This window comes from Dendrobates tinctorius, unplaced genomic scaffold (assembly GCF_039654945.1).
Source record: "Dendrobates tinctorius isolate UK_male_01 unplaced genomic scaffold, ASM3965494v1 ptg000406l, whole genome shotgun sequence".
Classification (NCBI taxonomy): domain Eukaryota; kingdom Metazoa; phylum Chordata; class Amphibia; order Anura; family Dendrobatidae; genus Dendrobates; species Dendrobates tinctorius.
In genome coordinates this window covers 407,391-424,336 of record NW_027362071.1, presented here as the reverse complement: position 1 = coordinate 424,336, position 16,946 = coordinate 407,391, and the positions used below count along the sequence as shown (strand labels likewise).

The 16,946-nt window shown below is 40.4% G+C and overlaps 1 protein-coding gene across 4 annotated transcripts in view; it reads right to left on the bottom strand.

The window, feature by feature from the left end:
* Nucleotides 1–16,946, bottom strand: part of FLNB (filamin B) — a 251,435-nt gene that overhangs the window by 132,510 nt on the left and 101,979 nt on the right. For all 4 annotated transcript variants that reach the window (XM_073563895.1, XM_073563896.1, XM_073563897.1 and 1 more), the window contains exons 2-7: nucleotides 11,418–11,666; nucleotides 11,177–11,274; nucleotides 9,396–9,543; nucleotides 7,010–7,128; nucleotides 4,908–4,985; nucleotides 2,033–2,195 (exon numbers count right to left, since the gene is read on the bottom strand). In XM_073563895.1, coding sequence (XP_073419996.1) covers nucleotides 2,033–2,195; nucleotides 4,908–4,985; nucleotides 7,010–7,128; nucleotides 9,396–9,543; nucleotides 11,177–11,274; nucleotides 11,418–11,666 — 855 coding nt within the window. The remainder of the gene's footprint in view (nucleotides 1–2,032; nucleotides 2,196–4,907; nucleotides 4,986–7,009; nucleotides 7,129–9,395; nucleotides 9,544–11,176; nucleotides 11,275–11,417; nucleotides 11,667–16,946) is intronic.

The following is a 16,946-nucleotide window of genomic DNA, read 5'->3' as shown; positions in this document are numbered from 1 at the left end:
GCCAATTTCATCCTAAAACAGGACAATGACCCAAAGCATACCTCCAAATTATGCAAGAACTATTTAGGGAAGAAGCAGGCAGCTGGGATTCTATCTGTAATGGAGTGCCCAGCGCAGTCACCAGATCTCAACCCCATCGAGCTGTTGTGGGAGCAGCTTGACCGTATGGTACGCAAGAAGTACCCATCAAGCCAAACCAACTTGTGGGAGGGGCTTCTGGAAGCATGGGGTGAAATTTCTCCAGATTACCTCAGCAAATTAACTCCTAGAATGCCAAAGGTCTGCAGTGCTGGAATTGCTGCAAAGGGATTATTGTTTTATGAAAGCAAAGTTTGAAGGAGAAAATTATTATTTCAAATAAAAAACTTTTTTTTCGAACCTTGTTAATGTCTGGACTAGATTTTAAATTCATTTGGCAACTCATTTGATTAATAAAAGTATGAGTTTTCATGGAAAACGCAAAATTGTCTGGGTGACCCCAAACTTTTGAACGGTAATGTAATCAAACGAGTGCCCTAAATGACCAAGATGGAAATCATCCTTTGAAGTAAAAATTGAATTATCCTTTAGCGGACATGACTAGCAGAGGTGGGACCTGTATCTATGGGATATTTATGGCTTGCAAGATTCTTTCACTTCTAATGGAGTTCTAAAGACAACAGAGCTCACTGGGCCATCTTTGGACCTAGCATAAAAGCAAGTGGAAAAACACAATTTACGATGGCACAAGACAAAGCCAAGTTTCCAAGATAAGTGCAAATCAATGGCAAGGACAGTATTCCATGGCCGCTGGACAGAAACCCTGCAAGACCCATCTACCTGCCAGCATTTCTGAATCTTCTTTTGATTAGCCGACATCGCTCAATGTTGTTTGTGTGTCAAGCCGCAACAACAACATCACACCAGGTCAACTAATCAAAAGAGGAGCCAAAAGTTGTCAAACAGGTAGTTGGCGGTGCACAGGGTTTCTGTCCAGTGGCCATGAAATTCTGACCTGGCTGCTGGACCTGGGTCCCGAGAATCGATTTGCTTATCTCTACCATCTAGCAATCATTTGTGGCATAGCTGTAGAAAAGCCCACAAATATTTCAAAATAGGAATATTCCTTTAAAATGGATGCCACTTACACTGGCGCCCCACGTTTGTGTATCTCGCATTATCGACACTCACTTTGAACCCCCCACTTTCCCTCCCCACCCCATTAAGTCTAACTTAGTTGTGTTATAATTGTTTTTCTACACATATTCTAAGCGAAGATTTTGTAGTCAAGGATACCGTATGACCTTAAGTGCCTTTTTTTTCCTATGTAATTCCCCCTGCGAGGGGATCCTTGTACTTTAATATGAATGTATCTCATGTTAAATGATGCTTTCTTTTCAATAAAACTGTTGAAACTAAAATGGATGCCACTACTCTACCACCCTCAGTGCAAGCAACTTTTGGGCACATTCTGTTTCAATATTGCAATACTAAGAAAATAATTTACGGTGACACAATATGAGGCCAAGTTTTCAAGAAAAGTGCAAATCAATGGCAAGGACAGAATTCCATGACCGCTGGACAGGAACCTTGCGAGATCCCTTCTACCTGCCAGCATTTCTGACTCTTCTTTTGATTAGCCGGCCTCGTGCAACGTGGAGTGTGCATCAAGCCAAAACAACAACGTCCCGCCAGGTCAGGAAATCAAGAGCCAAAGATGTCAAACACGCAGTTGGCGGGTCGCAGTGTTCAGGTCTAGCGGCCATGAAATTCTGACCTGGCTTCTGGACCTAGTTCCTGAGAATCCATTCACTCATCTCTACCATATATCAAACATTTGTGGCAGAGCCTGAGAAGAACCCACAAATATATCAAAGTACTAACATTCCTTTAAAATGGATGCCACTGCTTTACCACCCTCAGTGGAAGAAACTTTTGGGAAATTTCTGTTTGAAATATCGCAATAATAAGAAAAGTATAAGCGTCAAAAAAATGACCCTCTTAGCAATAAACATTGAAACAATATCAAGAAAATGACAAAAACAATACACACCTGCTGTGTAAATGTCGAAATATGTTTGTTTATTGGCAATATTACCAGTTGCCTCCAAGCCTGGCCCTTTGGCTGTCACTTTACTGGCGTCTCCCAGAGCTTTCTCAACATTCACTTCAAATGGGCTCTTTGAAATGTGTTGACCAGCAAAGAGCACAGTCACCTATAAAACACAACATAAAAAAGACACAAGAAGTTTGGGCAACGCTCACGATTCACACAACTGGGTTTAACTAGCTACAGATCCAAGCGTGGAGTGTTAAAAGATTGACACCACCATAAAAACTGAGGTGGGCTGAGGCTTGCCTTGGCTTGTTAAGCATCACATTTCCTAAACTGTAAATCAATCTAAAAAGTAGAGTCTTCAAGCAACAGATCACAGATTTCATTCCTTTAATATTGAGACAACAGTTTATAATGCTGAAGAAATTAACGAGTCTTACATCATTCTTTCATGACCGAGGCTTCTGCTTTGATTTAATAATGACCACAAAGCTTTTTTGGAATCAGTCCACAGACTTACTGAACTGGAACTAAAAATGTAAATCAGAATTGGCTTCGGGAGCGATGAAGTCATGACTGGACTGATTATGTCAACAGCTTGTTAATGACATCATCCTCACAACTTCTGCTAAACTTTAGACAATTTTGGGTCAAAATGCCGATTTGTATGATGGATGGGCAAGGAAATTCCTTTTCTGTAAAGGGATTCCATTACGTGAACAGGATAACTCGGCTAATAAATTGTTTAAAAGAAGAAATATCCTCCTTACATTTACATAGAGAACATAAACTATACCGAAATGGATTACCTTACACATATGTAGCCAACTTGAAGACAGAAGAAAATGGGTAGCACTCGCCAATCTTTAAAAGTTCCATTCTTTATTGGTAATGTTTTAAAACATCATGGCCGGGATTGACCCGTAGAAGTGCCGTAAGCGCGAAACGGCCGTTGTCAGCACCTGCACACTCCTTTCTTCACTCTCCCGGCCATGATGTTTTAAAACATTATCAATAAAGAATGGAACTTTTAAAGATTGGTGAGTGCTACCCATTTTCTTCTGTCTTCAAGTTGGATTCATGTAGTTGTTTTTCTGGGCGAGCACCCGAAGTCTTGAGGTAAAGCCTGCAGTATTTTATTACACCGATATCACAATTTGTTAGCGGTATCGGCGGTGCTGTCCTCTTTTTTTTTAACTTTGGAAGGGTTACACATATGAAGGCGTCATTTCTTTAAACAAAAAATGTTCGATAAAGAAATTCACACATCTATCAGGCAGAGGCTGCCAAAAATTTCTCTTTAGTGGACCCAAAAGATATGAACAATATATAGGCAACCTACTAATTTTATTGAAAAAGTGTGTAATACCTCATGTCACCTGCGGGTGCACTGTGGAAAAGCTGAACACTTGCTGCCATGTTCCCCCATAGATTACAGCTTATAGCTGGGGGTCTACATGACCCCTGATGAGCTTAACTTTATAGCACTCTTCTCGCAAGGAGGGATTTGTTGACAAATGATTTATAAGTGAGCAATAGGCAAAAATACCTTTCCCGTATATCAATACAGACAGGAATGAGCCTCCACTGAGTTCACATCCTTCAAAACTTACTTGAAAAACAATAAAGTACACAGTTTAAAAAGCACATTCAGCTGTTAAAGCATAACAAAGAAAATTCAATTTAGACTAATAGGAACCACGTTAACATTTATGGATCACTACAAAAAAAAATGTGCATATCTCATTACAAAGACATGAATGTTTTGTTGTGTCTGAACATTTCTGATATCTGGACAGTCTCGGTGGCATTGTAAGAATGAGATATTGAAGAAATTTGTAGTTTGAAAGCTCACTGTGTGATAAACTAATCATAAAATTTTCCATGTCAATCTGCTAGGACCTCCAGTGATCAGCTGTAATCTATGGGGAACCAGAGCATACGTGTGCCATATCCCTGCAGTGCCACCAGTGGCATAATGAAGAATTGCACAGTTCCTATAGAAGACAATGGTCTGTTTATGTGCAGAGTCCTCCAGCGTGGAAAACGTCTCTTATAACGTCTCTCTGCTCCTCTCTATAAACTCAGAACTTACTTAATAAATATGGATATCCCAAAACGCAGACTAAGCGGACACTGAAATCTTCCAGCTTGTAACAAGATGGGCTGTTAAACTACTTGTAGCTCACAAAGGATATCTAATAGGGATTTTATTACTGACATTAGTACAGCATCACGTACATGCAGTGCTCCTTACTTTGTGCCAGGATTTGTTGAGTCTCTCGCCAAGAAATGAAGCATGTTTTTCTTTAGGCATTTTTTTTTTTCAATCTATTCATTGATTGTATAAACACAATGAAGTAGCAAAGGATGTAAGCCATACGAGTCTGTATTCCTAGCATAATACCGCGAACGGCACTTAAGAGTTAGCACATACGTGAGCAAATATTGCCATCCAAAAACTCATCCAGTGGCCCAAAATATTTCTCAAATTGTACCATTTTTGAACTAGAGCCAACATAATAAGAAAAAAAAAATGGAAGCGCGAGAAGTAATGGAATGAAACTGAAAGGGAGAAGATACAGATTAGATATTACAAAAAACATTTTGACAGTAAGAGTGATCAATGACTGCAACAGGCTGCCACGAGAGGTGGGGAGTTCTCCTCCAATGGAAGTCTTCAAACAGAGGCTGGACAGACATCTGTCGAGATGGTTTAGTGAATCCTGCATTGAGCAAGGGGTTGGACATGATGACCCTGGAGGTCCCTTCCATTCTAGGATTCTAAAGTATCTATCAAATCCAACATCTCACGACCATCCAAATGTGTTGTGGTCAAGAAATACGATTAGCTTGAACACCAACAATTTACCTTATGGACACCGGTCACTTTAGGCACATACTCTACAGAGAAGGTCTTGTTCTTGTCATTGTTGGCTGTGACCTTGGCCTAAAAAAAAGAAAAAGACAAATTAATCAAAGGATAAGAAAAAGAAGTAGGTGAACCAGCACCATTGACTTCAACGACATGGGTCATGTTGGATGTTTTGAGTCTTTTAAATCATGGAAGTGCTAAGAGCGTTCAGACATCCTTCAAATTACTATGGACCTTTCATTTCTGGAGCTGTCTTTGCCTATAGAATATCTAAGGGGCTAAATCCTGGAGGATTTGACTTTCAATTGCACCAGTGATTTTTTTTTTTTTTTTTTTTAAACAAATAAAAAGGGCTATGATTAAAAAAAATAGCCAGTGCAAAGACAGACAACCATACACCTTAAATAAAAAAAATAGTCCCAATACTCATTCTACCAGCAATAATTTCTCCCAATTGCCCATTGATGTGCATGGTCGATTTTTGGGAGAAAGCAATAGCCAGCTAGTCTGTCAACTTATGTTTACCACGGAACAAAAGGATTGGACATATTGAAATACACGTCTTGATCCAATTCACTCTTCCCCCAACACTACAGATACATGCCCCCCAAAATCAGCATATTTTGATAAAAACCGGTGACAGTAATATTGTTTATTTTTCCATTAGTTTCGAAAAATGATTCTTACAGCTTTAATAAAATATTAACACAACACCCAGCTATGGAGATAGCTCAAGTTGTCTTCATACTTTGAGAAAGGCATCTTGATAAGATGTGATGCCGGTCAGCTGAGAATGCAGTCATGAGAGATATTGTGACACCACCGAACATCACTTTGTGCATGGTTCACAGCCATTCTCAGAGATTAACCATTTTACTGCCAGTTAAAGAGTTACAGTCAGGGGGGGACTGGTGAAAGTGCATATTAGGATGAAAGAGCAGGCGGTAACTCGAGACGTTCATTAATAGACAAGAGTGATGGCTTCAGTAAGGCCAACCATAGGCATTCAATAAATGCTGCCGAAAGTAGAAGAGACTAGACTTTAGTAGCAACCTACTGTTCATATTTGCAAACCCCTCTACTTTTTATACATTGACATCATCTATAGATAGACATAAGCAAAATCGTAAACACATTGAACTTGTTTTTACTGCAATTAGCGGTAATTCACAAGAGCAGTCTGTATTCCAGCCTAGAGCTGTATTCATAATTCTGCTGTTTGCTAGTGGAAACAGTCAGACACATCCTTATCTAAGCTCTTATAAGAAATAGTATCTATCCTAATACTTTTATACCAGATGATTGTACAAAGATTCCCATAATACGAATCAATGTGGAAATTCTCTGAACAGATAAGAGTCATTAGAGATTTCATGGATGAAGCTGAAATAGATGTAAAAGCAGTTTTGGAAAGGTCTGTTGATATGGAGAGACTCAATTCCAAAAATCCCTAAAGAAAAAAAAAAAAAAAAAAAATCAATCTCTCCTATCAAATTTATAGTTTTTGGAGAGTTTCTGCTCCAAAAGCTCATGGAAAAAACTCAGTGTGAACATATCCCAAAGGTGTGTATATTGGGGGTTGGGCAACCAGCATAGTTTTTTTTTTTTGTTTTTTTTTTAAATATAGGAGTGCGATCTAGAGCAAAGCAGGGTGATTTTCCTGAAGCGTCTTCTTTATCATTTTTTCATACAGAAGACTGGTGGAAAGCCAGAACAACTAGTAGACTGGTCGGGTTATTTGCCTATGTCATTTCATGGGTTTCAAAGCCTGATCTGGTTAAAAGATGGAACATATGAAAAAAAAAATATTTTTTTTTCAGATTAATGACACTAGTAATATGGTTGGAAGTGCACAAGGTTAACAGTCACCTATGACCTAGCTCTTTAACCCATGGTGCCCCCCAATAGAAAATGGCACCTTTAGGGCAGCACACTGTATGTTCATACCCATTGAGATAATTCAATGAGGTACTTGGATTGAAAACCACTGAGAAATACTTTTCTATGAGACACTACCTGTTGATTGGTAATTCATATTTTTCACAATTTTTACTTTATAGCAGAACTGTTCAATTTAAAACCTTTTCTCCCCACCATACCTCTTCCCTTATTCCTTCCGGGTCTTCCACATAAACTAAAACTTCTCCTTGTCCAGCACTGATTGTCTCCACGGTAAATGGCGCAGGTCTCTTCACCATATTCCCCGTAGGTTCAACTCCTGCAAAGATATTGCAAACGACGAAAACAAAATTTGACATGAGTATTGAGTTACAGTACACCAAAATGTCATTAAATAAGAAATCTCTTCTAAAAATAAATCACGACAATTGCTGCAATCTTATACGAAACTCCACCAGCGACGGGTTGTCACCAAGCCAAAAACCGCAACATATATCTGTGGCGAAGCAAACACCATCTTCAAAGATGAAGAGAGTAGAGACTCAAGTGCCACCTATTGAAGGCAATATCGACCCCTTGACTCTTCAAAGGCTTCTCAACCACACAAGTTTCCTACTTTGCACCGATGAGGACCTAGAACCCCGGAACAGCTGTCTACAATGGAGTTCATTTTTTTGGAAAAGTTTATGGTTTGGCTTTATGTTCTAAGTCATGATATGATAAGGCTCTTAATAGGGTTTATATTGACTTTTAAGATTTTAATAGGTGGCACTGTTCTTTTTCTTGAAGCAGCTTTTTGCCCAGAAATCATTACTGGGCTAAGACTATTCAATTTTCAGCTTTGTACTAGCCTCAAAAGAGAAATTTTACCCCTTCAGCAATATGGCTGACGTAAGTAATGGTCCGTTTTTAAACAAGTGTAAGTTAGAAACTGATTTAACTGAGAAATAACGGAGAATTAGAAGTTTATTGTTCTAAGGGCAATGAAATACAAACCTAAAATGTTTGACGAATATGGCCAAGCTTGGTAAACAAAGTGTATTTTTCACATAGCGAAGTGTGTGGGTGCAGTTGACCTCCCATAATTCTTCTACAGACTCACAATCCAAGACAATAAGGACACTTAATCCTCCAGCATATTTACAAACAGGCTGATCCACGACACTTGAAAAAAGTATGAAATCATATAAAACCATTTTCTAAACCTTATTTTTCTTAAGGGTTTTCATGGCACTGGGCGTTGTAATGACACACTTCACACCTTGTCTCTTTACCACACCTTTGTCTCTGGAGGATAAGACTTTCACCTCGGGATTAGTAAAGTTTGAAAGATCTCGTATAAGAAGATAATTTTTTTGTTTATCCAGCAGAGGTATCAGATCGTAAATGACATGAGGGCACACACGTCTAGTCCCTATTTACCAAGGTGATCTTAAGTTATTAAGGACATTCCACGGTCTTCAAGACCCAACAGAATTATTTCTATTCATTAGGAGGAGAGAATTTTCAAAACCAAATAATCTGGGCATAATTATTTCTGAAGTATGGCGGTGACAAAAAGTGTCTTTATAATTTAGATAGTGGCGAGTCGAAAGCTGGTTTAAATGACAGTCATCTCTCCCAACTCTCCGATACATATGGATTCTTGGCCAATCGATCTTGTGTTTTCAACGGCTGAGCAGAGTAATCTGGTGTCGGACAGCTCTGGTGGTGGAATATTTCTTGGGAAGAAGATTGGAATCAAACTGTCTGATCCTTCTCTACCACAACATCATCTGACGGAAAGTGTCGGAAGGCTCCCATAGCCGTTAGGTGGTCAAACTGAAATTGGTGGGGTCGTCCATCTTTGATTCAATGTGTATAAAGGCCATTATAGGACACCCCATTGCCTCTCTTCTATCAAAATTGCATTTGTATTAAATGCACAGATCAATATTGTTGCACACACAGAAGAAAGGTGTCCCAGGAGAAGCCATCTACACAAGCATGTAGGTCATAGAAGGCTGAATAAAGTGATACCTTGATATCTGTGATTTGATGCCTTATTCCAGTGAAATCCACACATTTTTCTTAATATGTAAATGAGCTGTTAAGATCTATGGGTCGACCAGATTTCTCCCCAAAAATCTGCCTCCAGAGCTTATTTTAAATGAAACTAGGACATTACCAGTGTGAGACATGAAGATCAGGAAAGCAGACTGTCATTCATTACATGTTTCAGGCCAAAAACGCCACTTTTTTTTTTTTTATTTAAATATAAGCTCAGGAGGCAGATTCTTGGGGAGATCTATGTCCGGCCCATAGATCTTAACAGCTCATTTAGATCTTAAGAAAAATGTGGCTTTCTCTGCTAAGACATCGGATCACAGATATCAAGGTATAATTTTTTTTCGGCTTCCTATGACTTGCATTTCATACCCATGTAGACCGCTTACAAGGGTTGATCCAACTGAAAGATTTCCTTTAATCGTCTCCCACATCACTATATATCAATCTGTTCAGTTCCTCCTCTATAACATGCTGCCAACACACCATCATGTGTTACTTTAAAAACAAACATGCAAAAGGAGAAAGTGAAGACCTCACCTCGACCGTAAGCTCTTGCTTTTTTAGGGTTCAACTTGGGCTTCAGTGGGGCTCCGGGTTTAAGCTTAGCTTTGGGAAACTGAGACAGGTAGGTCATAACCGAATGTTCATCCACATTTGGGTGAATGATCTCTTCTGGGGTGATTACCTGAAAACAAGCACATATGAATAAATAAAAAAGATCAATCGCTTATTTGATATTTGATCTAGATTGGAAATACTAAATGGTTTCCATTTATGGGTTTGATAGCAAGGTAAAAATAACGGAGAACTTTCTACCCTTCCCACTTCTATAACCGGAAAGATTCTACTTAAAGAGAACCTGTCAGTATGAGTTTGTAAAGTAACTAAATGGCTGTAATGGTGCTGTAATACTGATTATATTGATATCATTAATGAAGAAATCTTCTTTGTTTTTCTTCTGTAATCAGCACATGACATTTTATTCTAATTAGATTTCGGTGCACAGGGGATGGACTGTGCACTGGGGCTTCTTGTCCCTGTCTGTGATTCTCCCGCCCCTCCACCTGCTTTCGGTCTTGGAATGATGGATCACTGTTGAGCTTTCACCCAGAGGAGGCAGGTCATTCAAAGACTGGAGGCAGACGGAGGGGTCGGGGAATTAGAGAAAGGGCGGAGAAGACCCAGTGCACAGTCCAGCCCCTGTGCACCGAAATCTAATCAGCAGAAAACTTCAAATGGTGATTAAAGAAAAACAACATAGCAGGTTTCTTCACCAAAGGTTTTATTTTAGTCTGTATTACGGCACAACAAACAGTCATGTCTTTACGTTACAAAATCATGCTGACAAGTTCTCTTTAAATTGACTTTTATTGTTATAGTGTAATAGGCAATCACTACTCGCACAGTCCATCTACCCTACTATCTTCTATCTTTTTTTTGCTGGCTTGCAATTCTTTTTCTATAGAGGTCCTGCTGCAATTACAGTAATGGGTGGTGTTGTGGTTAAAGCGAATTGGTCGATGTAAGCCACACAAACAAAAAAAAAAATATTGAAATAAGCATTCAGCCGGCCTCCCTTCATACAGCCAGCCCCCCTTCGAGGGAGCACGGACCAGTGGATGGTGATACATGAACTAATACGAATTACATAAACAGTGATTAAACCGGCTTTGAATCTTGAAAAAGAAAAAACCCTTAAAACTAACAAACTTGAAGAACGCGCCACACTATTTTGCAGTGTTTTTCCAACCATGCCCAAACTTAAGGAAGTTAAACCTCTTAAAGAGACACAGATGACGGAAAAATAAAAACTCTACTGTATGATGATTCACCAAGTGATGTATACAATAACAAAGCAGACAGATTTAATGCTTTGTGGGCAGAAAGAGCGTTATACCGCTAAGGAATATCTATATGGAAACATCAGGGGCTCTGAATGAGGACTGTCAATTTAAGAAGTCATTAAAAGATTCCAGCGTCTTCTGGATCCTTAAACATAATTTACCAGGATTAATACTAATTGTAGAGAAAAGATTAAGAAACACGCCTACATCTGACTCAGGGTACTACATTATCTTTAGACTTTTTCATTCATTCTTCAACAGAAAATCAGGTAGAAAACTTGTTAGAGTCTTGATTATCAGGTTTTGACATCTCTTGACAAGCAAAATTGAGAAATATTATGAATATGCATTTTAACAAGTGGAAAGTAAGAGAAAATACATAAAAAATTTGCACTGTTTTTGCAGCGTAAAAATCAGATCTATTTTTCATCGAGATCGAAATAATTTACACTGATACGACAATTGTTTGGTTACCTGAGGGACTCCGAGCCAATCATCCGCTTGCTGCATGGCCTCTCGAGCATTATCAACTGGCTTATTGGGGTCCCATGTCTCCCAGTCAGGACACAACCCTGAAAAGAAAGGTTATTCTGAATGATGATCCTCAATTTAAACATGGATAATACCCAAAAATATGCGCAATCCCTAAATAGAAGTTCCAAATTTGTCAATTCAAGTCTGATTATTCCAAAACTCTGATCTAGGCAGAAATTACCTGGAGCGCAGCTGTCAACCAAGGCACCGAGGGCTTTGCCATCTTTCCAGTTTTGATTGAAATTGGTAATGGGCAAATAAGGAATCTTGTTCTGAATCCATCCAAGAAGTCTTTGTTTTGGAGTCTGATTTTTGGTCTCTTCATCACCCTCATCTTCCCACACTGGCATAGAGATTGAATAGTGTAGAATAAGTGTCCAGATAAGACCAAGGATCAGCTTCAGGTTTCCATCCACGATGGCTTTGCTGTCTGGGGAGAAAAATAGAGAGACTTGTGAAATTGAGGTCAATCTATTTTAAAAGGGTTATAGAAAATATACTGTAGGTCACCATCTGTAGAAGCCATATATGACAAGATCTCATTGGCAATCATGCTTCAAGACATTCAACAATTACAACTTCATTGCGACCGTACTTTACCTCTGAAGCCAAATACTCTGGCCAAAGCACTCAGCACCCAGGTCACCTGCCCTGCAAGCCCCTTTCCCCAACCTTGCCCCCGCTATAAAGTCAATGGTCACTTGTGATCTTCTTTCTTGGATTGTCAACAAGTTCTCATCAGTTTTTAAAAGTGAGGACCCTTCCAAAAAGATAACCATATAGGTTTTCTTTCTGCATCAGTCATCTTGAGTGGAAAATAATGGAAGGACTATAGACAATTTAATGCTACTAGACTATACTATCGTATAGTCTATTAAAGTGTTAGACATTTATGAGCTATCCAGAGGATAGATAATAAAAGTCTGCTGGATGTACCCCTTTACCTCGGAGATCTGCCCCTTGTTTGGAGAATTAGGTTCCCTTGACCTCCGTCACACCCCATGTATAGGCTGATGACCACCGCATGAAAATTAAGAGAGAGCAAGCATGATTAGGTGTCTTTGTAATTTCCATAAGAGTAAGTGGAAAAAGCCATGTAAATGGCAGTCTGCAAGGTAGCATGGGTGTAATCAGATGGGAGCCTCATTCTCTGCATCGGTGCAGGTCCCTGGCACTCAGCAAGGTAGGATGGGTGTCATGGGAGCCCCGTACTGTGCATCTGTGCAGGTCCCTGGTATTCTACAAAGTAGGATAGTTTACTGGGAGGCTTGCTCTCTGCATAGGTGCAGATGCCTGGTACTCCGCAAGGTAGGATTGTCGTCATGGGATCCTCGTACTGTGCTTTGGTTCAGGTCCATGGCACTCAGCAAAGTAAGATGGGTGTCATGGGAGCTTTGCTCTCTGCATAGGTGCAGGTCTCTGGCACTCAGCAAGGTAGGATGGGTGTCATGGGAGCTTTGCTCTCTGCATAGGTGCAGGTCTCCGGCACTCAGCAAGGTAGGATGGGTGTCACGGGAGCTTTGCTCTCTGCATAGGTGCAGATCCCTGGTGCTCAGCAAGGTAGGATGGGTGCCACGGGAGCTTTGCTCTCTGCATAGGTCCAGGTCTCCGGCACTCAGCAAGGTAGGATGGGTGCCACGGGAGCTTTGCTCTCTGCATAGGTGCAGATCCCTGGTGCTCAGCAAGGTAGGATGGGTGCCACGGGAAACTTGTTCTGTGCATCGGTGCAGGTCCCAGAGGTGGGATCAGACATTTACAGTATCCTGTAGATATACCACAAAAGTCCAATTTTAAAATTCCCCTTAAACTGTAGGGTTTAATTGAACTTAGGCATTACCATGCCTTGAATCTCTAATAAAAACACATTTTCCAATTTGTTTCAAAACAAACCCTTTAAAGTTGTATGTAATATAAAGGATTGCATAATATGATTAAATAATATACTGAGCAGTCACGGGCATTACCACAAGCTCCCGAATGTTATATATTCTCCATCTACCATAGACACAGGGCATATAACATGTCTTGTCTTAATAACACATGGGACACAAAGTACCAAATACTGCATGAGTAACACGCAAAACGCAGGATGCACGTGGCAAGAACAACTACGCCTATCCATGAAATTGATTTGACAGGGAACATAAAAAAAAAAAAAAAATAGATTACAGTTAATCCTTAGTGAGAGTCGACATTATACATCTGACAAGAAGCTACAGAAGAGACATGGATAAAAATGGTACAATTCCCATATTCAGTAAGGCTCTGTGCACACACAGTTTTTGAGAAGGTTTTTTTTTCCCTAGCTGGTCCACTCCAAAATAACATCTGAAAAATGTTGAGCATTTTTTTTTACACTTCCTATTAATCTCTATTGGAAAACCACTCTGTCAATTACAGGTTTAATCTTTTGATGGTTTTTAAAACCTGAAGCAGAGAAAAACAAAAAACAAAAAACAAAACAGCCTGGTCTGGTGGGAGACAGTGCAAGTCACATCTGGGAATTGGCTCCTGATGAAGAACATGCCAAAAGGCTGCAAAAAAAAAAAAAAAAAAAAAAAAAAAAAGCACTTAAGAAAAACACTTCTTGTAAAGGTTTCCCCTTTACAAGACGGGGTAAAAAAAAAAAACCTGCCTACACAGAATAAAACAGACATTGACCTTAAGTGTGATATCAAGAAATCCAAAAACAGCACTACCACTATTTACAGGTTGTAGGCGGTACTGCACCTTTGCATCATTCACTTGAATACCAGACAATCCATAGATGACAGTGGTACCGTTTTTGGAAAAAGACGTTTTTCATTGATTTCTTTTTAATCCTGGACAACCCCTTTTAAAAACGCTTTTTAGTGCTTGCAAGTAATTGTGGCGCCCCTGAGGGTTCAGTCGCCACAGAGGTACTGCACCTCCTCCAGAGGTGTAGTATCCCACTCCCCAGGTAAGAATGTAAAACATGACTAGACCTTGCAGCACAGACACCTTAGAATAGCAGAGCACCCTTTAACGCAGCTGCTTTGGTTCATGAAGGGTGGTGGGTGGAGCTTAGATGACACTAAGAGGGGAAAGCTGGCAGGAAGTTAGTCAGAGAATCCCCGGAGGGGGATGGAGAGAGGACGTGTTTGCAGCAGCCTCCTGTGAGCTGGAGCTGCTAGCAAGGGAAGAGAGAAAGGAAAGATCAGTTGTTCAGAAGAAAGATAGAAAAGTACGGAACGTGAGGAGGAGAGAGACTGGGGATTGGGCTAGTGCAGAGCCCTTTCCTAAGTTTAATGCGTCAAGGCCGGGCGCCGGTATCCGAGGCTGTATGATACTAATGACCCTGCAGCAGAAACTGGAGGAATAGAAGTTGTGACCACTTTATTCCCACCTAAGACTCGATGACACAGCAGCAATGCGTGTGTGAGCCGGGACATGATTGTAAGGAGTCCCCAAAGTAGGCTACAGCTGCCTGCCATGCGAGTGGAGTTCTAAGGAACAGCAAGAAAGAGGAACTTGAGTGTAACTCATAACTACAAGTACTTCAGATTAGGGCTAGTAAGGAGACGTTCAGAAAAGGCACATTTGGAAGGGAGTGCTGGAAGGGTTAATCCATCTGCCTGGGAGTTGGCTGAGCCCCTGACCTGGAAGACACGGCACTTAAGTGGACATCTGTATGCCAGAAACGTGAGTAAAGCTTTGGAACTGCATTCGGCTGTCACTGCCTTCTTCCTGTGCCAACCTACTCACCACTGCTACATCTCTGTGCCTAATGCTACACCATCTACCTCAACATTTACTTCTACTGCCCTGGGACTACAGCTCTGCCTGTGGAGAGCTATTACATCTTTGCTGCACCACACCATCTGTCTCCGAGGATCTGCACTGCAGCACTGGTCACCTCTGACCAGATACCACAGGTGGCGTCACGAACTACCTACATATAAACTTTACTCAACTTCATTCCACCTATTTTACATGGACACCCAGGGCCACGGACCGGGTCACCGCCGCCGCGATACTTGCCCTTTAAGACACCGGCCCGGTACAGAGTAATGGAACCCCACCTGCCCTGGGGGTGATCCATAATTAATATTATTTCATGTCAAGCTTAAAAACAACTGGTTTCTGACATTAGTAGCAGAATCAAGGGCTAAAATGCAATATTCTGAAAAGCAGTCAACAAAGAGACCTTTGATAGAGCCTCCAAACACAAAGACGAGGGAATCCGGGATATTTTCTTTATGAAGTGTAATAACTATTAAATGTTCTGTAATCTACTGTGGCAGCATGAGCTCTATAAATAAGGGGCCAAGTCATGGCCAAACCCTGCTGCCAAGCCCCATCCTCCTACAGTATGTTAGAGCATCACTGACGGGAGCATTGATATTGCCAAGAGGAAATCAACAAACTCCAAACAGAGCCAGGGATGAAGGTTTCATGAGGATCGTCCAATACAGACAACACATGCAGAAGGCCAATTTATAGGGCTGATTGGAATTCCAACATTTTTAGGGTCTGATCATCGTAGGTGGTAATCATACAAGTAACTGAAGACAGGACATCTTTTCTGCTCCCAAGTCGTAGGGAATATTTACAGAGTGCTGCTGGTTACCATATATTTCAGTGCAAGTAGCGGATTTCTGTGACAATCTAATCGCACTTCTAAAATAGTCATTCAACCGCAGGCTGCAGATAAGTTCTAAAAGTGTTTATGATTACATGTCTGATGATCATTGCTGTGCCACAGCCTTAGAGCTCATGCACATGGCCGCATCTTCGGTCCAAATGCAATCCGATAAAACATTGGATCAAACTCGTACCACTGTTATTCCATGTTGCCATGTATATGTCCAATTATTTCCTAAGACCAAGTCCGTCTGAGGAACAAACCGCAGAATGCCCGAATTATCGGATCACACTCGGCCATACCAGTCAATGAGTCCGTGGAAACATTGGATTGCAGTCTAATTTTCACAGATTGACAGAATGGAGAAGATGGTGAAATTTTAAATTTTCCACCTTCTCATTTGAGACACTCTGGGGGCGCCACAGTCTCTCAGATGAGAGAAACTACGTTGGTGTGACCCCAGCCTTATATACTGTGAATAGGTGATCATTTTCAATATTGGGAATAACATAAAATAGAAAAAAAACTAAAAAAAAAGTCAAGTTTTTCTGTAATGGTGCACTAATACCCACATTTCTAAACATCAAGCAGCGATCTTGAAAATCTTGAGAAAGCAAAATAAAAAGTTGCACAACTGTATCACATAATACCAAGTCTTCAGTTGTCCTCAAACCGGGTGACGGTACCGCTCCTGTGGGGCGTCAGACAATCTGAATCATAAGTCATTTGTTATTTCGCAATAAATAGGTGACAATTTTACAGCAGCCTCATTATTCATCATTCAGAATTCCCTAAAAACAAAATACGACTGCTGAAAAACTTGACAAAAAAAAAGTATAATAGGGGGACATGTCTACTAATTAAAGGGGAAATCCTATTTAATGATTTCCGCACCAAACTTTGTACTTCCTAAAATCCAAAAGTAGAATAAATAAATCACAGAAAGGAAGCGCGGACTCGACTATTTACATGGAGGAATAATTGTTAGAAACAACTTCCTTTACCCGGAGAAACAAAAACAGAAATCAAGCCGTTGCACTTGGATGTACGCGAAGACGGCAGGCTTTTAAGCCGATCATTTAGTGCGAGTCAATACACCGTAGT